Below are 25,598 nucleotides of genomic sequence, written 5' to 3'. Positions count from 1 at the left end.
AAAAAAAATATTGCATAACTAAGTCCAAACAATCTTGCATGGTAGGGTGCTAGTAGTTTACAAAATGCTCTCTTCCATTTGGGAAAAAAAAATCTCTTAATGTGTGCCTTGCATATCCAACACTTCTATACATATGCATTATGTATTGGATTTTGCATAAAAAATCAACTTAATTATCAATTTTATGAGAAAATTTGGATTTTTTTGTAAGTAGAACGTATTTAAGAATTTTTGGATAATTTTATACTTGGATCTAAATGTAAGATAGATGATAGTTTAAAAATAAATATACGAGTAATTGAAACTAATATATACTAGATATTCAAAATATACATATTATATAGTTAATAAATATATACATATTTGATATCTAAAAAAATATGTATCTTCTATCTTGTATTTAGATATTGGAAAATTTTTAAATATATATTATTTTGCAAAAGAAAATAATTATCGTTTTCAATAATTAAGTAGATTTTTTTATATGGAAAAAGCCAAGACTGGCGAGCATAAGTCAAGCCTCACTCTCAAACCGCCATTGCGCTTTCCCTGTTCGAATGGCTGAAGCGATCTCCGAGAGCATTTCGTTCTTCCGCTCCCAGCTCGAGAACCGAAGGTACGAATCGAAACCCTTCTCCTGCCTTGATCCTCTTCCAATCTCTTCATCTCCCCAAAATCCCCATCGTCCGATCTCCTTCGATCACGCCTCCTGGCCTCAATCTCTCGCTTCTCCACCAGATTCGGCGACGCAACTCTCCGAATCCTGGAATCAGTTCTAGTCTCCAAAGATGTCCTATCGCTTCTGGAGACCAGATCGGCCTTGCGATATCTCTTGCGATCCGAGGCCATCTCAGTGGTGCGAGAAATCTCGCAGAAGACGGCCGACGAGAAGCTCTGTGCCGTTGAATTCTTTGTCCGGGCGTTTGCCCTTGTTGGGGATGTGGAAGTGAGTTCTGATCTTAGCTTCTGATTTGATTTACTAATCTAGCGTTTTAGTCTGGCGTTCCTTTCGCTTGAAGCATGGTTATTGGAGTGTTTGATCCAGAATGGAACATAAATGGAGTAAGTTGATGGGAAAGCTAGCAAGCGAGCTCTTTTGAATTGGAATGTTCACAAAAGATACTAAACTAAGAGCTTTCACAGGGGTTCTGTCAATTTTGAAATGTATCAGCAATCTGCTGCATATGAATAATTTTGTGATCTGCTGCATATTTTGAAATGTATTAGCCATCTGAATCTAATTCTGTGAATTAATAGTCTCCGTTTTTTCTCCTTAAAGGTCACCAAAAAAAAAAAAAAAAGAAACTGCAATATCTTCTACCCAATTTTTTCATGGATTGACTTTGTGTTAATTACAATGGTCTCTATTTTTGGTCTGAACCTTTTGATATCTTATTGCCTACATTTAATCTTTCAATTTTATCATATGCTAGTTAAATTGAGGATATTTTTATGTTCTGGAGGACATAACTTAGAGTAGGTAAATTGATTGATTCACATCTAATGTGAAGTTTCTTTAGCATATACCACTAATCATCAAGCACCACTTGTTGGTTCTCCTTAAGTTTAAGCAACTTGTCATTCATTCCCTATTATAGAATTTGCACGTAATCTCATATTGTCTGTCATCTTACATTTGCATATTTGATTTCTTAGAGTTGCTTGGCTTTGAAATATGAGGCCTTGGTTCTACGGGAGACTAAATATCTTAAAGGTCATGGCCTTCAAGTATTGCATGAGGAGTGGCTAACTTTTGCCAAAGACTCACTTGATAATGGATTTTATGCCATTGCTGTCAAGGTATATGCATATTCCATTGTAGCTATTTTACTTCCACGGCCATATTGAAATTTAAGTTTTATTCACTTGGACCTAGACATTCCAACTTGTGAATCATTCCTCGTGTAATTTTCTGCAGTTTGCTACAACCATTATCTAGTTACACATATTCTATTTTGTTTTCATTAAAACTTCCATACAAGTTTGTCTTGGGTGTTGGTGTAAGCTAATCATTTACGACTTTACATTTGTCATTTAGCATGCAAGGAATTTCTAAAGTTACTGATATCTATGTTGAAACAATACTTTACACATTGCAATGCAAGAATTAAGCATGCAATGTATGCATGGGTTCTTATGGTAAGCAATTCTCATTGGCACTTCTTGAGTTGTTTATTCTAGGATTGCTAATTCTTATCTAAGATGGGTATTAATGGGGCAAGCAGATTTTGACTGTAAATCCATGCATAGGCCCAGCTTGGGTTGTATAGCAAGAATTTATAGTGTAACAATAATCTTAAGAGGAATTTGCACATGTTAATTTTAGCGATACTGGGAGCTTATAACTGCAATAAGCATAGAACAATCTAAATTTGCACCTTATGCATAATTGTGTTCTCCTATATCAGAGGATAAGTCATACAGAGGTGGCCTCTTTCAGTTTTAGCATGAGAAAAATATTAACCATACTAAATACATAAATACAAAATTTCCTTGATTAGACTGCTAGTATTGATAAATGAGGTAAAGGTATAAAGCAATAAAAGAGAGCTTGGTTGGATTTGCTTCGATTTCAATGAACATTGGATATCTAAAAATGCAACATAAGAAATATACCACTTGTAACACAGAATATATAGGTGACCCATAATACTTGTTTGCATGGCATGATAATCATGGTGGATCCTATACACAATTTGGCTGAGAGAACAATAATGCTTTAGTGTCGAACTTCATCAAGCAGTTAAAATTGTCAAAGCAGATTAGAAGGTGAGAAAGCAACCTAGAACAAACATCAAGGTAACAATCAACTTGATTTCTGTAGTTTATTCGTGAAAAGACATATTATTGGCAGTTTGGATGACTGATATATTGAAGCAACTATGGCTGGAGATAGAACAGCATTTGTTAGGATGAAGAAGCTTTATTTAGAGGAAAGGCCTAGAGCAAGTTTTCTGAGAACGAGTTCCCACTTCCCAATAGTCAAATTCAAGTTCAAAATGTTTCACATTGATGGATTGGGATTCTGAAGTGACAGATACATACAGTCAAACATATTTGTTTAGATGTTGGGGCCTATGGTCAACCTTGATCAACCATATCTGATTATAATAACCATGATAAGTCATGTCATGCATGGTGATAGACTAAGGGCCCTTTCCAAATTCATACACTTGAATGAAATATTGAAGCTAATGTGGAACATCTTTGATGGGCTTTCTGAGTATCCTGGGATTGTGAATGTTATTTTACTTGGATTTTCATGCTACTAGTCTTCACTATTTGTTATTTGCTTGCATTATATTTAAGAGGCTTGGTTCGGTAAGGCTAAACATCTGGGTTAGACAAGTTGATGTTCTGGATCAGAACTGTTCATAGATTTAAGTGAGGCAGCTTGTGACACTCAGTTCATGATGACCAATTTGATGTTGGTATTGTTGAGAGATTGGTTGGTATGCCATCAAGCTTGCACCTCAGTCAGCTTAAATTTAATATAGAACCCCTATCACCCTTTGTAGTTTTGGTGGGGAAATGCTGCATCAATGCTCAAGTGTGCAGCAATATCTTGTTTCCTTGATTGTAAAGGAGATAAAAGGGTTACCAGGAGAACCAATATGTAGTTTGATTAGTCTGCAATCGCAGTTTGATTTTCCAAGTAGCACGGGCAATTACTTTAATGATGCTAGCTGGGACCCCTCTTGCGTCGCTAAAACCTGATATGAGTTTTTTTTCTTTTGGTTAAGGGAGTTAGTCATTTCCATTTTAGGCCTTAGACACTTCTATTGTGCTATTGACATTCTACGTCTTAGTTAAGGAGCTTTGTATCTAACAACTAGCATCATATAGTTGCAGGCTGGTACATACCATTTCAAAGTTTTGACATAAAATTGCCTAAAATCTTATCATGAGTTTTGGAGACTTCATTGCTAAATCAAGATCCGCAAACTTCTCCTTCAGCTATGCTATTCCTTTCTCATAACTTGCAGGGTTTTGAAAGTGCACTTATGTGCATTCAGTCTAACAATAACATTGATCCAGTAACTGTCACCATGGAGGAACACGCTGTAAACAAGATCAAAAAACTGAGAGACATGGCCACGGCATTAGTTGCTTCACATTCTGGTATGTATTGCTACTGGATAAGTCTGGAATAGATTCACTTGCATTAGCAATGTTTTTCTTGTGTATTCGCAGATAAAAGTCCTGCACAGCATGATGCAGCTTTTACATGTTTGAGGTATTTAATTTTGTGGTTTCTAAATCATGGATATTTTGATCATGTCGTAGGAAAAATATGCTGTTTGATACTGGAATATCATATATAAATAACATTCACCTATAGCTTTAAGAGAATCAGGACGTGTGAGAGTAACCAGCTCAAATTGCTTACATGACAATTGACCAGATGCATTAATATCAAGGACATTATAGAGGAATTTATTTGGGCATTATTGACTGTCAAATTGAATTTATTGGTTGATGGCTGTAGCTTAAAACATCTGAAAGTACATTTTAAGCTGGGGAAAATAGTCTTGGATGGTGTTGGTCTTATGACAGCGCCACCAACTCGTTAGTCCTGTGTGTCCGGCTGTCTCAGGCCTGGCCTTATGTATGGTGCTTTCATGATGCCTGTAATTAGAAAAGATGAAACTGGGTTTTGCAAATAAGGCCCATTGAACATGGTACGAGGCTTTTTATTGTTATCTCTGATGAACTGGGCCTAATGTTTGGGGAACAAATTAGCTTTGTTGGAGCTATGGGACTCTGATCACTCACGAATTGTACCAGTCAAGGGAGGGGGGAAAAACTTAATGCTCAAAATGTTGGAAAAATAGACCAAGCTAGTGATCAGCTAAAAATCCTGAGGGCTTTAAAAATTTTAAGCATACAATCCGAATGAAAGAAAGAAGAGCAATATGCCTGTCCTAGATTTGTATTTTGTGAGGGCGAGAAACGTTTGGAGTGAATGATGGATTCAAATTGATTGGCATCAAAAAGCTTTAGATAAACTGCAAAAACCTAATGAAGGACAAACCAAACCCAACCAAATTGGGGGAAATTTTTAGGGGAAGAATATTTTTTCATTGCTGATTTGGATACAATAGGCAAATATGATCCACAATTAGATTTCTAAGTCCATCTATTGGTCACTGTTGGTGCAAAAATTCACCTGCATCGGAGAAGCTGGAGTCGAGGGAGTCGCGGTCGTCGTCAGGACCTATAAAGGAAGTCTAAACCGGAGTTGGGGTTGCTCCGGCAAGACCCTCCGATGCTCAAGTCAGTTCTCTGCCTCAACAAGAATGGAGTGCTCGAACGAAAATTTTAGCAGAGTTTTGGGATAGAAATTAGAGCTTAGAGATTAACATATCTGGGATCCCCCTTTTATAGACGGAGGGTGCAACAGATTGATAGCGACGTTTGTAATCGTCTGGCAGTGGACCGTTTGGGGCCAGAAGGAGCTTGTTATGAGGAGTAGTGGAGTGGAATCGTGGTCATCACCGTGACCTGCCACGTGGAGTCTGTTGCGGGGAGTGGAGCGGTGTCCGTTGTCGTGACTTGCCAGAGAGTGGAGGAGCTGCGCGGTATCCGTCGCAGGGAGTGGAGCAGAGTCGTGGCCGTTATTGTGGTCTGCCAGGGAGTGATGGAGCCGCGCCGAATCCGTCGCAGGAAGTGGAGCAGAGTCGTGGCCGTTATTGTGGTCTGCCAGGGAGTGGAGCCGCGCGGAATCCGTCGCAGGAAGTGGAGCAGAGTCGTGGCCATTATTGTGGTCTGCTAGGGGGTCCAGACCTGTCGGTCGAAGTTCGGTTAGAGTCCGATCTCCGTAGAAGCCCAGATGGAGATCATTTGTCGAGGAATCTCGGTCGAGACCTGCAACAGGAGTTCAGGGCGGAAGTCCAGCTCCCGTGGGAGCCCGAACGAAGTCTACCTGCAGTCGGAGTCGGGGACGAAGTCCGACTCCCGTAGGAGTCCGGATGAAGTCTACCTGCAGTTGAAGTCGGGGACGAAGTTCGGCTCCCGGAGGAGTCCGGATGAAGTCTACCTGCAGTCGAAGTCGGGGACGAAGTCCGGCTCCCGTAGGAGTCCGGATGAAGTCTTCCTGCAATTGAAGTCGGGGACGAAGTCCGGCTCTCGTAGGAGTCCGGACGAAGTCTTCCTGCAATTGAAGTCGGGGACGAAGTCCGGACGAAGTCTTCCTGCAGTTGAAGTCGGGGACGAAGTTCGGCTCTCGTAGGAGTCCGGACGAAGTCTACCTGCAGTCGAAGTCGGGGACGAAGTCCGGCTCCCGTAGGAGTCCGGACGAAGTCTTCCTGCAGTTGAAATCGGGGATGAAGTCCGGCTCCCGTAGGAGTCCGGACGAAGCCTTCCTGCAGTTGAAGTCGGGGACGAAGTCCGGCTCCCGTAGGAGTCCGGACAAAGTCTTCCTGCAGTTGAAGTCGGGGACGAAGTCCGGCTCCCGTAGGAGTCCGGACGAAGTCTTCCTGCAATTGAAGTCGGGGACGAAGTCCGGCTCCCGTAGGAGTCCGGACGAAGTCTAGCAGGTAGAAACTTGGGTGGAGTCCGTCCGTCATGAAGAATCCGGTCGACGCTGGTGGGGGTTTATCTGTCGGCAGAACTTGGGAATGTTGCGGAGGCTCGACCGTCGGAGAGGTTCGGAAAGGTGTCGCCGAAGGTCGGACGTCGGTAGAATCCCTGGAGGGTCACTCCTGTTATGAACTTCGGTTGGGAGGTATTTTATATCCAACACCAGTTCCCTTACTTTCGAGTTCGAGTTTCGAATGAAGTACAGAGAAATTTTCACAGCCGAAGTTGCCCTCTTGAATCCCGTGCACGATCGTCCTCAGATATTCTGGCATTTAATGCGCGCGTGCTGGAGTCTTTTCAAATCGGGGCGATCCGAAGGGACCTTTCGGAACTCCCGTTGGAGCGCTGGCCCAGGTACGGCGCAGTAATGGCTTTGTCAGCTGTCAGCCGCTTTTGGCCGCTTGCCGTGGCGAGTGGGACACGTGGCGAGCATGAGTCGGCCTGGGGGAATTCGCGATCATTATAGCGTCGGATCCCAGGGTCTATTTAAACCTGTCCTTCCGCCTTCAGGAGCCTCATTTCGCCTGAAAGTTCTATCGGTGTCTGCCTTCTCTTCGAGAGCTCTGACCCTCTTTGGCGTCTACCTTGGCCCTAGGCGTTCTTCGAGTCATCCCTGTCCTCGCACCTCTGCATCCTTCGGAGCGACTTAGGTTAGTCCCGGAACTTTCGTTCCTTTTCTTGCCATTTAGGTGCCCCTTCTCCTCCATTTTTCTTCTGCCACATCCCTCTGGTTTGGTCCCCCGCAAACCTTTCGCCTCTTATCCCGTCTGATTTCTCCGGGATTTTTAGGATCCTTGTTTGAAATGTCTTCCGGCACCTCCGCCTATAGTGGTTCCAGGAGTGCGTCCGCCTCAGCCCCCCAGAACCTCCATACTGTAGACGAACCCACATCTGGGGCTGGGCCTCGCCTGGTTTTTGCGTCGGGTGCCATTCCCTGTTCTCTGACTCCGGATGAACTCTTACTGACAAGGGTTCAGTATGGAGTTCCTCCGGAGTACGATCTGGAGCTTCCTGATCCCGCCGACCGGGCTAGCACCCCCTCACCTGGCCGTTTTTGCCTGTACCAGGAGGCCTTCCGTGCTGGGCTCCAGCTTCCGCTTCCATCCTTCGTCGTCGCTCTTTTTCGTTTTTTGGACATTTCTTTAGCTTCAGTCACGCCGAATTCTTTTAGGTTTTTGATAGGGTTCCTCTTCCTTTGCCACGTAGTCGAAGTTCAGCCATCTCTCTCTTTGTTTAGGTATTTTTACACCTTCAAGCGCCACCCCTCGGCAAAGGACTGGTGGTATTTCTCCCCCCAGTTTGGCAAGAAGGAGTTGCTGAAAGGTGCTCCCTCTTCAATCCACAACTGGAAGGGGAAGTACCTCTTCGTCCACTGCCCGACCTTGAGGCTGGGATTGCCCCCTTGGGGCTCCCTGAGGGACTCTGTCCGCCGGGCTCCTAGCCTGGGGGAGGACGACCTTCAGGCCGCCCGAAGGCTTCTTAGTTACTCAACTCCTTCCCTTCCCAACCTTCTGAGGGAGCAGTTTTTGTTCAACGTCGGCTTGAGCCCCCTGGATCCTGCGAGTATTCCATCTTTCCTTTCCTCTTCTTTTCTCTTGCTCTTCTTCTCTTTCTCTTTCTTTTTTTTTTTTTTTTTACGCGTCACCTCTTCCTTTTTCACTCCACTGCTGATTTCTTTTTCTTTCTCTTCTCTTCTTCTTCTTTTTTTTTTTTAGGAATGGACGCCGAAGCAGTACGGATGCTCGTCAGGGGCCTCAAGGCCCACAAAAGAAAGGGTGTCGCGGCCTCCGGATCGGCAAAGAAGGCCAGGACGGAGGAGACGTGCTCGGCCACGCCTGCCCAGGCGGCCCTCGCGGTCGACGTTCCTTCGGACGTCGAACCCCCAGCCCCCCAGGCCTCTTCAAGGAGCTCCCCCGCTGAGGTTCTCGCTTCGGGGGTCTGCTTCGAGGAGGTGCCAGGGGTAGAGAGGGGGAGGAGAAGAAAGTCGGTGGCCCGTAGGGTGAGTAGCCGCCGAGCCGCCATCGAAGAGTCCCACGGTTCCGAGGAAGAGCCGGGGGAGAATCCCTTTAATGATAGGGACCTGATAAAGCGACTGATCGACGGCTGCATTCTGCCTGAAGTCGTCCAGAGGATTGATCGCGCCGATCCCGAACAGCGGGTTTGGGACTCCCTAGGGTCCTTTCTCGAGGTAAATAGATTCACTTTCCTCCTTCCCTTTGCACCTTCATTTAATTAGCTTCCCAACCTCTGGTCTGATCTCCTAGCCGTCCTTGCAGATCGGGCACCAGCTCCTTGCCAACATCGAGACGACGTGGACGCCATCCAGACGGAGGAGAGTCGTCGGGCCGAAGTTGCCCGCCTCAAAGAAAAGGCCGCCGAGGTAGCCAACCTCCAAGAGGCCCTTGAGAAAGAGAAGCAGGCCTTGGAGGAGACGGTGAGGAAGGCGGAGGCCGAGGTTGCAAATTTGATGGAGCAGATTTCGGTTCTGATCTCGGAGGCCAGGGCCCTAGCAGTGGAGGAGTTCAAGGCTTCTGCAGAGATGAGGGATCTAAACGTCAAGTTTGGCCAAGAGGCATTCATCAAAGGATTCGAGCTCTGTCAAGAGAAAGTGGTCAAGAAATTTTTCGAGCTCGACCTCAGCTTCTTGGACGAGGCGTCTGAAGACGAAGTCGGGCCCTCTCACACTGCTACTGCCACCACAGCCCTCCTTCCGAGAACACCGAGCTCCCCAACTCCTATTTCAGAGGTCTGAGACCTCCGACTTTGTATTTTTCTTTTATTGCAATTTTTCTTTTCCTTTTTGTCTTTTAAGAAACATTCAATCAATAAAATTGAATTTCTCCTTATGGAGGGCTTCTCCACTCTTCCTCCCTCTTTTTTTGTTTTTCTTTCTGCAATGAGACGCGCCTTGATGCTTTTGTCTCCTGATGATAGTGTCTTGCCGAAGTGCTTCCCTTGCCACAGGAGATTCCGCTGAAGTCCACGATCCAACGTCTGAAGAAGAAAGTTCGTTATTTAACAAAAGGGTCGAGGGAGATGGAGGGCGAACTTCGCAGGTTGAGGGAGAGCCACTCTGAAGCTACCGCGGAGGCCACCTACTTTCGGAACCTCCACGTGAAGGGGATCATGGAGTACAGCCGGAGGAAAGCGAACTTCAAGAAAGAGCTCGAGGAACATAAGAAGCGTGCCAGCGATCGATCTTGGGCCCAAGCTGCCAAGATCAGCTCTCTCAGAGTGGAGCTGTCGGCTGCGCAGGAGAGGATTAGCCAGTTGGAAGGAAGCTCGTCCCGGCTTTCGATTTGGGCCGACTGCGATCGAGAATGGTCGAAGAAGCTCTTCGACCTTCAGCAACAGCTCCAGGATGCCGAGGCGAGCTATAATGCGTACCGTGCCGGCTGGTGCAAGCAGGTGGATGACTATAGGGGGAAGCTCAGGATGGCGACCGACGAGGTTGTCCGCCTTCAAAGGTAGCTAGCTGAAGGAGCTCAGTTTGCTCCCGTTCAGGATCCCGACGAACTCCAATTCTTGAGAAGAACCGTAGAAGAGCTATCTGTCGCCCTTGGGGAGGGGAAAGCCGAACTGCAGCAATTGAAGATCCAGTTGGTATACGAGCAGCGGGCAGTTAAGGACGCAGAGGTGGAGTCTGAGGTCCTGAGAAAAAGGCATCGAGAGGCGGAGAACGAAAGCCAGCGGCTTCATCGGAGATATATGGAAATGCTAATGAGAGAGAAGGAACTGGAAGAAGAAGTTGAGAGCTTAAGGCGCTCCCTGATGAGGGTCGAAGCCGAAAGTTCGAAGTCGGAGGAAGCCGGGCCCCCTTAGGGCTCTTTTGCCTTTTGTCCTCCTATGTGTCTCCTTTTGCCGTCTGTTCGTTTGTTGTTGCTGTTGTTGTTATTTTTTTTTTTCGGCCTTCCAGGCTCTGTAACGCACATTTTGCTAATGAAATGAAAAGATCTTTGTTATCTTACCCGTACGTCGTGTTGAATTATCGTGCGTCGGACTTCTTTCATTTTTGTCCCGCGCGATGTCGATGTTGTTCGAAGGTTTCTTGTTCATCTTTGTATTAGGTCGTCATTACCGAGTTTCTTGTGCTTTTGACTGGTTCGGCATCGACACCGCTTGGAGGTTTCTAGCCATCGTCGTGTTGATTTGCCTTTTTGTTTGTGACCGTAGATCTTACTTTCTCTTCCTCCTCCTTCATGGAGATGAGGTCCTTTGTGCTTTTAGTGTAGCTCGGCCTCCGTTTTTCGTCGGGGTAGCCCGCCGCTGTTCCTTCACATTTTCCTCCCTTTTTTTTTTTTTTTAGGCAAGGGTTCTCCCTAGCTTTTTCAGAGTCGTGGTAGCGTATAAGGGTCGCCGAGAAGGTTTTCTTCTTTCTTGTCGGGTCTCGAATGATCGGACCTTAATTGGTGTTGAGACGAGGTTCTTCTCCTATTTCTGATGTGATCGGTTTCAGCTCAGGTTAGGACGAGGTTCTCCTCCTGTTCCTAACAGGGCTGCGGGGGCACATATGGGCGCTGTGTGGCTTCTCCCCCCATCCGGTCTGCAAGTAATCGGGCCTTCGACCTTGCTCATGTTAGGGCGAGGTTCTCCTCCTGTCCCTAACATGGCTGTGGGGGCGCATATGGGCGCTGTATGGCCTCTCCCCCCGTCCGGTCTACAAGTAACCGGACCTTCGACCTTGCTCATGTTAGGGCGAGGTTCTCCTCCTGTCCCTAACATGGCTGTGGGGGTGCATATGGGCGCTGTGTGGCCTCTCCCCCCATCCGGTCTAAAAGTAATCGGGCCTTCGACCTTGCTCATGTTAGGGCGAGGTTCTCCTCCTGTCCCTAACATGACTGTGGGGGCGCATATGGGCGCTGTGTGGCCTCTCCCCCCATCCGGTCTAAAAGTAATCGGGCCTTCGACCTTACTCATGTTAGGGCGAGGTTCTCCTCCTGTCCCTAACATGGCTGTGGGGGCGCATATGGGCGTTGTATGGCCTCTCCCCCCATCCGGTCTAAAAATAACCGGGCCTTCGACCTTGCTCATGTTAGGGCGAGATTCTCCTCCTGTCCCTAACATGGCTGTGGGGGCGCATATGGGCGCTATATGGCCTCTCCCCTCATCCGGTCTAAAAGTAACCGGACTTTCAACTTTGCCCGCCTTAGGGTTTGTTTTCATTGTCCGATGGGGTCGTCCCCTGTCGCTACAGGTCTATGCCAAAAAGGAAAAGATGTGCAAGTCTGAAAGGAATTTTGATTTAAAGCGGGATCGTTCATAATACATTTACAAGTTTTTCGAATCCCAGGGCTGTAGAAGGCCTGCTTCCTGTTAAGGTCCTCCGGAGACGGAGTTGATGATCCCAATTGGAGGCCGATCTCTAGGCTGCTCTTCCCTCCTCGGCGGTTCAGGCTGCGGTAGGGCCCTTGGTCGATCCTCTCTACCCTCAGGCCGGCGTCGAATAAACCTGTCGAGCCGACCTCGTCTGATGAGCTCCTCGATCTCGTCTCGGAGCTGAATGCATTCCTCCGTATCGTGGCCGTGATCATGATGGTAGAGGCAGAACTTATTAGGATTGCGCTTTTCGAGGTACGTGCGCATCCTTTCTGGCCTTGGGAGTTGCTCTCTGACTTCCATCAGCGCTTGGATTTTCGATGCGTTTAGGGGGGCATAGCTGCGGAATCTCCCTGGGGGAGACCCCCGACGGACTCGGCGCTCCGGGCTTCTCTGTCTGCGTGCTCGGGGAGGAGTCTGGGCGTGCTTGTGCCCGGGGGGAGTCCGAGAACGCGGTCGAGCTTCTCTCGCCCCTTTCTCGACTGCGGGCTTACTCGAGTCTCCCGCCTGCCGCTCTCTCACGATCTCCTCGTCCTTCATCTTGAAGGCTTCTTCTGCTCGGGCGTACCCCTCGGCTCGAGCCAACAAATCAGCAAAATCTTTGGGGTACTTCTTTTTCAGGGAGAATAGAAGGTCGTTCTTCTGAAGGCCACCTTTCAGAGCGGCCATCGCGACCGATTGGTCCAAGTTCCGGATCTCCAACGCGGCGATATTGAAACGGTTGACGTAAGCCCGAATGGACTCTCCCTCCCTTTGCTTGATGTTGATGAGGGACTCCGAACCCCTCCGGGGACGTCGACTGCTAACAAAATGAGCCACAAACTGGTGGCTCATCTGATCAAAGAAAAAGATGGTACCTGACTTCAGCGTCGAGTATCAATTTCTCGCCGCCCCCTTCAAGGTGGATGGGAAAGCTCGGCACAGGATGGCGTCGGGCGCGCCATGAAGCAGCATCATTGTCCGAAAGGCCTCCAGATGGTCAACTGGGTCTGAAGTCCCGTCGTAGCTTTCAAACTGAGGGAGCTTGAAGTTCGGCGGGATCGGTTCCTGCATGATCATTTGAGAAAAGGGAGGGTCAGTACAAATGTCCTCACTATAAGTGGGGGGAGCGTGGTGGAGTTCTTCGATCCGTCGGTTCATCTCTTGGAGCCTCCGGTCCAGAAAATCCTCTCGACTACGGGTCTCGAGGGTCTTCTGGCAGAATGGAGGTAGAGATCTTTCAGGGGTGGAATCGTGATCTGACTGAGGGCTCTCCACCCTCAGATTCGTCTTTCCGGGAAAGACGGGGCGGCTGGCCCAAGTGGCCTGTCCTACTGTCGGATTTTGGAGTTCTGGCGATGCTCTCTCCAGTCGCACTGACGCCTGCGGCTGCTGCTGTTGTTGTATGGCCTGCACAGCTTCAGTGAGGTCTCTAACCTGCTGCACCAGTAGGTCGAATTGCTCCGCGCCAACCGTCATTGCCGGAGGAGGGGGAGGAGGCTGGAAAACTGGAGGTGAGGTCGGAGCCTGAGATCTGACCGCGGAGGTCGTGGATCGCCGCGTGGATGCTTTATGGGGAGGCATTGGGCGAAGACCTAGTGGGGGAAGGAGGAGAGGACGTTGGAAAAGATGACCGGAGGCGGTCCCGTTGAGCGCTCCTTTAAGAATAAGGGTACTGCGAAGACACAGGACCCTTCCTCTAGCGTCAATCCTGTTGGTGCAAAAATTCGCCTGCGTCGGAGAAGCTGGAGTCGAGGGAGTCGCGGTCGCCGCCGGGACCTGCAAAGGAAGTCTAAATCGGAGTTGGGGTTGCTCCGGCAAGACCCTCCGACGCTCAAGTCAGTTCTCTGCCTCAACAAGAATGGAGTGCTCGAATGGAAATTTTAGCAGAGTTTTGGGATAGAAATTAGAGTTTAGAGATTAACGTATCTGGAGTCCCCCTTTTATAGGCGGAGGGTGCAACAGATTGATAGCGACGTTTGTAACCGTCTGGCAGTGGGTCGTTCGGGGCCAGAAGGAGCTTGTTATGAGGAGTAGTGGAGTGGAATCGTGGTCATCACCGTGACCTGCCACGTGGAGTCTGTTGCGGGGAGTGGAGCGGTGTCCGTTGTCGTGACTTGCCAGAGAGTGGAGGAGCCGCGCGGTATCCTTCGCAGGGAGTGGAGCAGAGTCGTGGCCGTTATTGTGGTCTGCCAGGGAGTGATGGAGCCGCGCAGAATCCGTCGCAGGAAGTGGAGCAAAGTCGTGGCCATTATTGTGGTCTGCCAGGGGGTCCAGACCTGTCGGCCGAAGTTCGGTTGGAGTCCGATCTCTGTAGAAGTCCGGATGGGGATCATTTATCGAGGAATCTCGATCGAGACCTGCAACAGGAGTTCAGGGCGGAATTCCGGCTCCCGTGGGAGCCCGGATGAAGTCTACCTGCAGTCAGAGTCGGGGATGAAGTTCTGCTCCCGTAGGAGTCTGGATGAAGTCTACCTGCAGTTGAAGTCGGGGATGAAGTCCGGCTCCCGTAGGAGTCCGGACGAAGTCTACCTGCAGTCGAAGTCGGGGATGAAGTCCGGCTCTCTTAGGAGTCCGGACGAAGTCTTCCTGCAGTTGAAGTCGGGGACGAAGTCCAGCTCCCGTAGGAGTTCGGACGAAGTCTTCCTGCAGTCAAAGTCGGGGACGAAGTCCGGCTCCCGTAGGAGTCCGGACGAAGTCTTCCTGCAGTCGAAGTCGGGGACGAAGTCCGGCTCCCGTGGGAGTCCGGACGAAGTCTACCTGCAGTCGAAGTCGGGGACGAAGTCCGGCTCCCGTAGGAGTCCGGACGAAGTCTTCCTACAGTCGAAGTCGGAGATGAAGTCCGGTTCCCGTAGGAGTCCGGACGAAGTCTTCCTGCAGTCGAAGTCGGGGACGAAGTCCGGCTCCCGTAGGAGTCCGGATGAAGTCTAACAGGTAGAAACTTGGGTGGAGTCCGTCCGTCGTGAAGAATCCGATCGACGCTGGTGGGGGTTTATCCGTCGGTAGAACTTGGAAATGTTGCGGAGGCTCGACCGTCGGAGAGGTTCGGAAACGTGTCGCCGAAGGTCGAACGTCGGTAGAATTCCTGAAGGGTCATTCCTGTCATGAACTTCGACTGGGAGGTATTTTATACCCAACAATCACTAACCACCAACTACCCTAGATTTAGTCCATGGTGATGGAACGTGGCATGTGATGTGTTACGGTAGTATCTTGAATGCTTCGGATCTGACATGTTATCATTGATAACTTAGATCAGTAGACTGTCTACATAGTCGTTGGTCTAGGTACAGAACTGAGGTATATAGAGCAGAGCTATTTATCTTTGATCTATTGTACAGGCTATTTGTCTCGAGTAGCCTTCTATAGCTTCAGTCGAATAGCTTTCGGACATGTGTTATAACTGTCTATCTCGAGTGGATAGTCTCAAGCGTAACCAACTCTCCTGATTTCGCGGGAGCGATTGAGGACTGAAATATTTCGTCTGCTATGGCATGTTGAATGTCCCTGCAATATTGAGATTGCATGATCTCACAGTTGTTCAACCAGCTATTCGACAATATTTTTTATAAATCACCAAAGCCTCGAGGATCGAGGTAAGTTAAGCAATTTCTCTCAGAGAATTCGTTGTTGCTCTTTTTATTCTTTGAATCTGATTTGAGTGTTGGAGGATCCTCACAGGAGCGAAAACCTCCTGCTCGAATTTTTTTTGCAGATCACTCCAGCACTCCCTGTGTATGGACCAGGCATCCGTCTTCCAACCTAGCCAAAACGAGCAGCAAGAGAGGAAGGGCTTACTTTTCGCATCATCATGCCACCGAAATGAGTATCATCTCATCTCTCTAACATCGTCGCCTCACATTAGACGGGGAGCCAAGCTGCCAGCCAAGCACAGCCACCGGTGATGGTGACTCCTCTGCCAGCCTATCCAGCATTGGTCATAGCGGACCAGTTCCACCTGCTCTTTTAGCAGGTTCAAAATCTGACGGCCGCTGTTCAAACGGTCCAAACTATTCTGGTGCCTCCGCAGATGGTGCCACAGCTTACTTAGGCTGCTCCTGCACCCCCTCCAGCGATGCAATCGGTTCTTTTGGCAGCTCCACCAGCACCTCCTACAGTGGTGTCCCTACCAAATCTGGCCTCCCAGTTATCACCATAACCAACGTAACCGCAGGTGTTTCCTCAGAGCCCAAAGAGGAGGCAGACCTGCCAGAGCCGCCTGAAGGCCCAGCAATCAGCCAGGTGGCGATTTTCTAGCCCACAATCGGTGTATAACTCAACCCTCGATCGTCACTCACCTCAGCAATCTGAGGCCTGCACCGTTCGGGATCTTGCTATAGAGAAGTGGTTCCAAGTGCTTGAGGGAAGAATCGATCATGCTCTCAATAAGGTTTCTCGATGTAGCTCTATGATGGGTTTAACAGCAAGCCACCTTTTGTGTCGGAGATAATGTGGAAGCCACTCCTCCGGTACTTTAAAGTGCTCTAGTTTGAGGTCTACGACAGGACCGCCGATTCCGTCGATCATTTGGAGACCTTCAAGGTGGCAATGCTTCTTCAAAGAGTGGCAGATGCCATTTTCTATCGAGCGTTCCCTGCTACTCTTAAAGAGGCTGATGGACAGTGGTATTCCAATCTAAAGCCGGCTTCCATCCACTCTTTCGAAGATCTGTGCTGATCATTTGTTGGTCACTTTGTTAGCAGCCGACGATAGCAGAAGCGATCTGACTACCTCCACATTATCAAGCAGAGGGAGGACGAGTCAATTCGTGCTTTTGTAAATCATTTCAATGTGGCAACTCTGGAGGTCTATGACTTGGACTAGTCGACCGTGATGGTGGCGATGATGGATGGCCTATTGAAGAACAACTTGAAAAACTTGTTGACTAAGATTTATCTCTGAGACTTTCTGGGCATGCTTGTCCATGCGGAGAAGTATGCCCGTATGGAGGATGCTTTCGCAGAAGAACTCTTGTCAATTTTGGTGTAGTAGGTCGGAACAAGGAGCGCTCTCCAAGGCAGGAGGGGAGAACCTGCCAATGCTCCCGATCTCCATTTCAGAGGCAGAAAAATGATGGTCAAGGCCAATGATCTCGAAGCCCTCCGAGGCGGGATCGACAACCCTCTCCTTCTACTCCTAGGCGTTACATTAACTTCATGCCTTTGAATGTTTTTGGGGGGAGGTGTTGATGGAGATTCGAGCTGAGCTGTTCGAACCTCAAATGCTGCGAATGAAACCAGAGTGCCGCCATAATTCAAATAAATACTGCCTCTATTATCGCAACCACGGTCACGATATTGAAGACTGTATGCAGCTCCGTGATGAGTTTGAGAGGCTCATCAAGTAGGGGAGATTGAACCATTTCATCTGGGAGAGAATGCCTCCACGATGACCTCCTTCGAGAGCTTAACAGCCACCTCCTCTGCCTCAGCAGTCATTCTCTTTGCCTCAACCACAGCCAACACCAGTGTCGTCAGTAAGATAGGAAGTAGGGGGATCGGTGGTAGTAGAAGATCGACCCATTCGAAGTAAAATTCATATGATAATTGGGGGGTCGATCTGACTGATGGAGCTTTCGAAGGTGAAGAGGTTAAGGCTCGAAGATGAGCACGAAGATGCCATTACCTTCATAGAGCGGGATGCAGAGGGTGTGCTGGTCCCGTATAATGATGTGGTGGTTGTAATAGCGAATATCGCTGACTTTAATGTGCACCGTGTATTCATTGATAATAGAAGTTCAGTTGATATTTTGTATTTCTCTGTTTTCGTCCAAATGGGCTTTACACCAAATCAGCTAGGTAGATTTGATATCCTGATTTAAGATTTCTCCGAAAGTTTCGTGATCCCGAAGGGAATGATTAGGTTGCCTGTCACAGTGGGTACTGTATCAAAACGGATGACAATCCAAGTCAATTTTTTGATGGTCAAACTCCCTTCAGTTTATAATGTAATTCTTGGCCGTCCAAGCTTGTGGTTCTAAAGGTTGTGATATCGAGCTATCACTTGATGGTGAAGTTTCCAACTTCGAATAGAGTAGGATAAATCAGAGGCAACCAGACCATGGCTTGATAGTGTTTTGCTATCAAACTTCAAGCAAAATGCTAGCCATCCCAAGCAGAGGTCCAATTTAAACTTTCTATTGGGTTGGATGCCTGAGATGATCTGTCTGAGGAACGAGCCCAACTATTTGAGGACCTGAAGATTCCACTGAGGAAAGAGAATCCTCAATAAATAGTGAAGATCGGCTCACACTTAGATGATGTAACAATGGGCTAGCTAACTGCTATTTTGCAGAAAAATGCAGATCTTTTTACTTGGGCGGTTATAGATATGCCCGGTATTGATTCGAAGGTGATGTTCCATCACTTGAAGGTGGATCTAACCTGTCGGTTGGTGAAGCAGAAGAAGCGAAGCTTCACCTCAGAGCATCAGAAGGTCATTTTCGAAGAAGTGGATAAATTACTCAAAGCTGGTTTCATTAGAGAAGCAACGTATCCCGATTGACTGGCAAATATTGTCCTGATCAAAAAGGTAAATGAAAAGTGGCGCATGTGCATCGACTTCATCGATCTGAACAAAATCTATCTTAAAGACAGTTATCCGTTGCCTCGGATAGATCAGATGATGGATGCTACTTTTGGGCATAAGTTTCTCAGCTTCATGGATGTATTTTTCGGCTATAATCAGATCCAGATGGCGTCTGAACATGAGAAGAAAATAGCTTTTATTACTGATCGTGGGCTTTATTGTTACAGGATGATGTCCTTTGGCTGAAAAAATATATGGGCTACCTATCAACGGCTAGTGGACAAGATCTTTAAAGATCAACTTGATAGTAATATAGAGGCGTACGTAAATGATATGCTGGTCAAAAGCCATACAGTCCCAGACCATATAGCTGACCTCTAAGAGACTTTCGACACCTTTCATCGATTCCAGATGAGGCTGAACCCAACAAAGTGTGCCTTTGGAGTTACTGTCGGAAAGTTTCTTAGGTTCATGATCTCGCGAAGAGGCATCGAGGTGAATTTCAAGAAGTTCAGGATAATTTTTTAGATGACTTCGTCGAGAATAGTTGGGAGGATGCAGCGTCTCACTGACAGGATTGCTTCGATCGAACGAGAGGTGTCTTCTATTCTTTCAGACCCTCAAGCAGTCAAAGGACTTCTAATAGACTATTAAATGCCAAAAGACATTTGAGGAGTTAAAGCAATATTTCAGTTCTCCACTGTTGCTTATGAAGTCTCAATCTGGTGAGGAGCTGCTATCATACCTCACTGTCTCTTCAGTGGCGATCAGTGCAGTTCTCATTTAGAAAGAAGGATGGATTCAAAAGTCAATATATTACACCAGCAAAATCCTTCATGATGCCAAGATCAGATATTCAAAACTGAAAAAGTTGATTTTTACGTTGGTCGTCACGGTAAAGAAGCTTAGGCCTTATTTTCAGGCTCATATTATTGTACTGCTTACTGACCATCCAATTAAGGCCGTTCTCCACTATCTGGACACTTCGGGATGAATTGTTAAATGGGCTCTTGAACTTGTCGAGTTAGATGTGCAGTACCATCCGAGACCTTCCATCAAAGCTCAAGTACTGACGGACTTCATCTTGAAATATACCATCCCGAACGGGCAGATTTCACAAGATGGAGAAGGCTCAACAGCTGGCGCAAGCTCAGAAGCGGGTGAAAACTCAAGGAATGAGGAGGCAGACGTAGGATCTGACCCTGAGAAGTTTTGGATGCTGTATGTCGATGGCTCATTAAATGCTTCTGGAGTTGGGGCTGGATTGATCTTAACCGGTCTTGAAGGTGATGTTGCGGGATATGCATTACGATTTGAATTTTTAGCCACCAATAATGAGACAGAATATGAAGCTTTATTTGCTGGACTCAATGTGATGAGAGTAGTGGGAGCCCAGCATCTGAAGGTCTTTAGCGACTCCCAGCTGGTGGTGAAATATATAAAGGACGAATACGAGGCACGAGCGGAGAATATGAAGAGGTATCTCTACAAGGTAAAGGATTTAATCTTAGTCTTTTTGAGTTGTGACATTTTACAAGTCCCTAGAACGAAAAATGCCAGGACAGATGCACTATTGAAGTTAGCAGTCTTGTTGCCGGCCGACTTGAAAAAAGGGACCTACTTCGAAGTATTGAAAATCTCGAGCCTCGAGGAGCCTCTTGTCGTCTAGCAAGTTGACGAAGAATTCTGTTGGATTGACCTCCTGTTGAAGTATTTGCAGTTAGGAGAACTACTGTCTAATCATAGGGAGGCTTGAAAGATAAGGAAGCAATCTGCTCGCTACGTCCTGTATGATGACAAGCTTTACAAGCAATTATTTTCTCTGCCTTTGCTAAAGTGCTTATGCCCGTCCGAGGTTAATTATGCATTGCAGGAGGTCCACGAAGGAATATGCAAAAATCACTTAGGGGGTAGATTCTTATCCTACAAAATTCTTCAACAAGAATACTACTGACCCACAATGAAGCAAGATGTAGGCACCTTTGTCAGGAAGTACGATCAATGTCAAAGAAACTCTAATATTTAGCACCAATCGATAGCGCTTCTGAGTCCAATCAGCATCCCATGGCCATTTGCTCAGTGGGGTATGGATATTCTTGGGCCCTTCTCTCTCGCGTCAGGTTCGTACAAATTTCTCTTGGTGGCCATTGACTATTTCACAAAATGGGTTAAGGCCGAGCCTCTTACTCGCATCATCGAGGCAAGAATAAAAGACTTTGTTTGAAAGTCAATCATCTGCCACTATGGTATTTTTAAAGTACTGATTATCGATAATGACAGATAGTTTAGTGGTGCTGGACTCTGTGATTTTTGCAAAGAACATGGAATAGAGCACCGCTTCACCTCGATAGGTCATCCACAGGCAAATGGAGAGGTGGAGGTGACTAATAAAATTCTTCTACAGGGCTTAAAGGCTAGGATAGAGCGGATTGGGGGGTCCTGGGTAGATGAGCTCCATCATGTACTATGGGCTTACTGAATCACTCGGAGGCTCCCAACTGGTGGACTCCTTTCTATCTTGTATTTGGGATTGAGGTAGTCATTTCTATGGAGTTTGGGCTCCCATCTCTTAGAGTGGAGGAATATAATGAAGACACCAACTTAGTGTGGCTCTGGACTAACCTCGACTTGATCGAAGAAAGTAGAAAGTGCATCGCTGTAAGGATAGCCGCCTATCGTCAGAAGTTGGCTAAGTATTATAATGCCTGAGTCAAGACCAAAGAGTTATAAGTTGGTGACTTGGTATTGCAGCAAGCTGAGGTATCACAATCCACTGAGCGGGGGAAGTTATCACTTAATTGGAAAGGTCCTTATCAGATGGATGAAGTAGTGCACCCTGGGACCTATCGGCTGAAGCAGCTTGATGGCACTCCACTTTCTAGGTCATGAAATTTGGCCAACCTCTATATGTATTATCAATGAGGATGTTGTAACATCTTATTATCGTATACATGAAGTTTTAGATATATCAATTCTTATTTGTACATAAGAATGGTCTGAAAAACTGATCAATACCTCAGCGACTTTGAGGTGGGGCTAACTTATAAGACCGATGCAGAGTTCAAGTCGTGCAAGAAGCGGAAGGAAACCCAAAAGGATCTTCGAAGGGCTAACTCATAAGACCCTCAATCGACGATAATATCTCGACGATTTAGAGGTGGGGCTAACTTATAAGACTCTTGTAGAGCCCAAGTCATGCGAGAAGCGGAGGGAGACCCAATGGGACTTCCGGAGGGCTAACTTACAAGATCTTCAACCTATAATTACGAGCAAAGCACAAGCTACTGCTTACAAGATGAGCAGAGCACACGCTGCCTCTCGCATTACGAGCAAAGCACAAGCTACCGCTCACAAGATGAGCGAGCACACGCTGTCGCTCATAAGATGATCAAAGCAAAGTTTCTCTGTTCGGATCCAGTCTTATCTCCTATGCTTTTATGATAGAGTTGTCTCCTAAATCAGAGCGGATTCAACTAAAGCCCCTAGAATTAGAATTGAGTCAGATTGAAGCAATTCTAAGTTCCTTAGGTCGGAATAGACCTCTGCGATGCCTCTGTATGCTAAATGAAAATACACAAGCATAAATAAAGAAGATGTAGACATCATGAAGGCGGGATAACTCTTTTTCATTTATTTTTATTCAAATATTTATAAGGAGATAGCGCTTGTAGTGCCCCCTCCCAAAAAAATCTAAGCCTAAGAAGTGGCATCCGGAGCAGAGGCGTCCGCTGCAGGCACATCGTTGGCAGTGGGATCTCAAACTTCGTTCAAAAAGTTCAGATTGAGCTCTGGATATTTGACAATGACTCTGTCCCGGACCGGCTGCCTCCCAGCACTGTAGACGTCAATGAAAAATTCAACTTTCTCGTCCTTATACTCAGCTGATGTTCGAAAGTCCGCAACGACCTTTGAAGTAGCCTCAGCTGTCTTCTTCTTTGCTGCCTCGATCGTGGCCTTGCTCTCCTCTAAAAGAGCTTCAAGCTCTTTTATTTTTGCCACCTAAGCTTCTTGGACACTTGTTAGCAGGTAATTCTTCTCGATAGCTCCTCTCAAGGCCTTCTCGACATCCTCAGTCCTCTTGATGTCCTCGTCAGCCTTCATAGTGGCCTCCCTAGCTTCCTTTAATGCCTGATCTTTTATCGTTTTTAGCATTTCGATAGCTATTTGGTATTTTTTTGCCTCGACCGAATGCTCATGGGCACTCTCCATGTACTCATTCAGAAAATGGACGAGCTACCAAAAGATACCTCTTATCAGCAAAGCTTGGTGAGTACATATTTAAACTGAATAAAACTACAGAAGTATTGGCTTATCCGAATGACAGTCTCCACGATCGTTTTTCTCATCTCCCTATGCGGCACGGCTAGCAGCTTAGTCGCGTCAGTTGGAAGGAGCATTCCAGTGAAGAGCTCATATGCCAGCTTGTAATCCTTTAAAGCTGTAGCTTCTAGCTCCAATTCCCTGGTGCGGTTCCAAAAACTCTAGCTGGCACTGTCCTAGAAGTTTCAGCTGTCTTGACTGGCACTTCCTCAAAAGAAAGAGTCAATGACTTGGGGACTTGGCACAGCTGACAAGCTCGAAGGAGCTGGCAGGCTCGGAGCTACCTCCTCAAAGCCACAATCTGTGTGGCTTCCTTGGTCCTTGTTGGAAGCTGAGGCAGCCGGTGAGCCGACCCTCACAATTCTGAAGTCGTCCACCCAAAGAGGCTCAAGATCTTTTGACCCAAAAGCTGGTGGCACGGGAGAACTTGCAACCCTGCTGCGGATGCTCCGGCCACCGACGGGCTCGACCATCCTTTTCTGATGGGTTGTCTTCTCCAACTTCTTGGTCTTCTCCAACCTTTTGAGGGGGGGGGGGGCTTAGCTCCATCTCTGCAACCAAAGCAATTGGGTGGTTAGCATAAAAGGAGCCAAAGCACAAGGCTCTAAGGCAGGCAACCTATGCACACCTTGGGGGCCAGTTTAACTAATGCCGACGTTGAACAACATCTGAACAGAAAGCAGCTCTTTCAGCTCTGGAACCTTAAAGTTGCGTAGGGTTTCCGCTTCTTGCCTTAGGCGTTGGTCCAAGATAGGCTCTTTCAATACGGCTTCTTGAGGTTCGCCCCAGGCAACGAACCTCCAGTCTTTTCTTGATGTGTGGGAGACAAAAAGAAAGCATTCTTTCCAGCCATAGACAGTGGTCGGGGCATCTTGGATCAGCGGTCGGATATTTTTCTTCCTCCGCAGCGATACATACCACCATCCGTGGGATTCTAGATGCCTCTTGAGGCTAAAGAAGAGGTGAAAAAGCACGATGCTGGGCTCGATCCTAGCCAGCATGCACACCGCGGTGAAACCACAGATGTGCTGCCATGAATTGGGTACCACCGAACATGGGATATCTCGAAAATCGAAGAAAGACAATGAAAAAGCGGTGAAGGGGGAGCCTTAGTCCGGCTCGAAAGCACTCTTCATGAAGGCTCATCTGGCCCGCTGAAGGTTGGCAGACTCGATCGTTCGATTCTGAAATTTTCAATTGGAACCCCAAAGGAATTTGGTACTGCTCATGGAGCAAAATCATATCTCTCTCTGTCAGCTCAGATCGGAACCCCAGTGGTGCAAAGTCAGAGTTCCTAGAAGCCATTCCTCTTACAAAAAAATACGGAGATTCTAAAGTGGAAGATGATGGAAGAAAATAAGCGATCAAGGAAGAAAAAGATAGTCGATAACCCTAATAGACTGTCTCATCAGGGGTTTATATAGACCTGGATATAGACCTAGAGATCAAATCATCTCCAGGTGATTCATATCTTCAGAACTAATTATTGAAGGTGTGAATCGACAAAGTGCAAGCGGATGATCGATGCGTGGCAGCCCTTGACGGGATGAGACTCCTGCTGTCGATATGGCAATTAATGCTGGTAGCAGGTAAAGCATACCCTGCACCACTTTTGAAAAGATGTGTACAGACATGCGACGGTATCCGCCATGTAGATACTGTTTGAATTTCAATTCCTTCCAAAACTTGCGTAATAGGTACGAGTGGTATGGCTCGGATCATATTTTATTATTACAGTTAAACTTAGTTTAGCTCAAAATATAGCTTATATCATTTGAAATATGGTTTACACATCCATTCAAATACTGAGTGCTATTAACAAAGATGAACTTTATTTATTTGCATCCAACATGATTACAAAGTTTAGATTAAAAAAAAGAAAGAAAAAATACATCACTTCTTCGAAGCACCATCGGCACGACTCGCTTTAGAGCGACATATTTTGCTGTCGGCAACCTCTTCAGTCTGGATGGCTGCTTCAACTTTGCTCGGCTCAACAAGGTATCGAGATGCTCTTGCAAATCTTTCGGCGTTGTCTGCAATTACAGCATTCAAACTTTCATCCAGGAGGTTAACCTTCAGAAGCTCTATGTGCGTAGCAAGAAGATGTGGCTTGGCCATTACTTTGCCCCTCTCAAAACTAGCGAAGAATGCCGACTTGCAGGTTTGATTTATAATCTTAACTCCTCTCTTTGCCAGTCGATCCACTCTTCATTGAGCCTTCTCGGTCAGAAGCTCTTGGTCCGTGAGTTGGCCATGAAGTAGAGCCTACATTTTTCTTTTATCCTTAACTTTCTTTTTCAAGCGCTCCATTTCTGAGAGAGCTGCCTGAAGCTTGGCATGAGGTGCGGATGGCTCCAGAAATACTTGAGTCTCTTTGGACGTAGAGCCTCCACCCCTCTGCGGTGTTTTTTCTCTATGGCTGGCCCTATCTGAGATCTTGACCCTTTTGGTCGAGCCTTTGTTGGGGCTCCCTTGAGAATGGGCCTCGGAGGAGATGTAGTCGTGGCTTCTCTTCCCTCCGAACATTCTCCTCAGGTGCTCTACATCATCGTGAGCTTGGCACCAATCACTCTCAACCCTAGATCTCTATCTCTTGAGATCTGCAATCCTCCTTTCATCCCTTTTAATCTCATCATCACGACGATTGATTGCTTTTTGGGCTTCTCGAAGGGTCTCCTCAGAAGAGTTGAGCTTTCTGGTCAGTCTGATGTTGGTTTTTTCTGCTTACTCCAATTGGTACTTTAGCAAGTCAATCTCCTTCCTCGCTGATGTAAGCTCCAGTGCAGATGCTTCATAAGTAGAGCCGATGAAGCTGGCCAGATGATGCCCAACTTGCATAAAATTAACATCAAGGCTATTAGATGCCGCAA

The 25,598-nt window shown here is 47.0% G+C and overlaps 1 protein-coding gene across 4 annotated transcripts in view; it reads left to right on the top strand.

Moving 5' to 3' along the window:
- Positions 1-524: 524 nt before the first annotated feature.
- Positions 525-25,598, top strand: part of LOC105033651 (protein DOUBLE-STRAND BREAK FORMATION) — a 38,088-nt gene continuing 13,014 nt past the window's right edge. For 2 of the 4 annotated variants that reach the window (XM_073244944.1, XM_010908536.4), the window contains exons 1-4: positions 525-616; positions 739-946; positions 1,657-1,800; positions 3,987-4,122. In XM_073244944.1, the coding sequence (XP_073101045.1) occupies positions 558-616; positions 739-946; positions 1,657-1,800; positions 3,987-4,122 (547 nt within the window). In that variant the 5' untranslated portion in view covers positions 525-557. Of the gene's footprint in view, positions 617-738; positions 947-1,656; positions 1,801-3,986; positions 4,123-4,194; positions 4,428-25,598 lie in introns of those variants that run through there. The other 2 variants (XM_029261385.2, XM_029261384.2) reach the window with 2 other exon arrangements.

This window comes from Elaeis guineensis, chromosome 10 (assembly GCF_000442705.2).
Source record: "Elaeis guineensis isolate ETL-2024a chromosome 10, EG11, whole genome shotgun sequence".
Taxonomy (NCBI): Eukaryota; Viridiplantae; Streptophyta; class Magnoliopsida; order Arecales; family Arecaceae; genus Elaeis; species Elaeis guineensis.
This window is presented reverse-complemented; position numbering and strand designations above follow the sequence as displayed.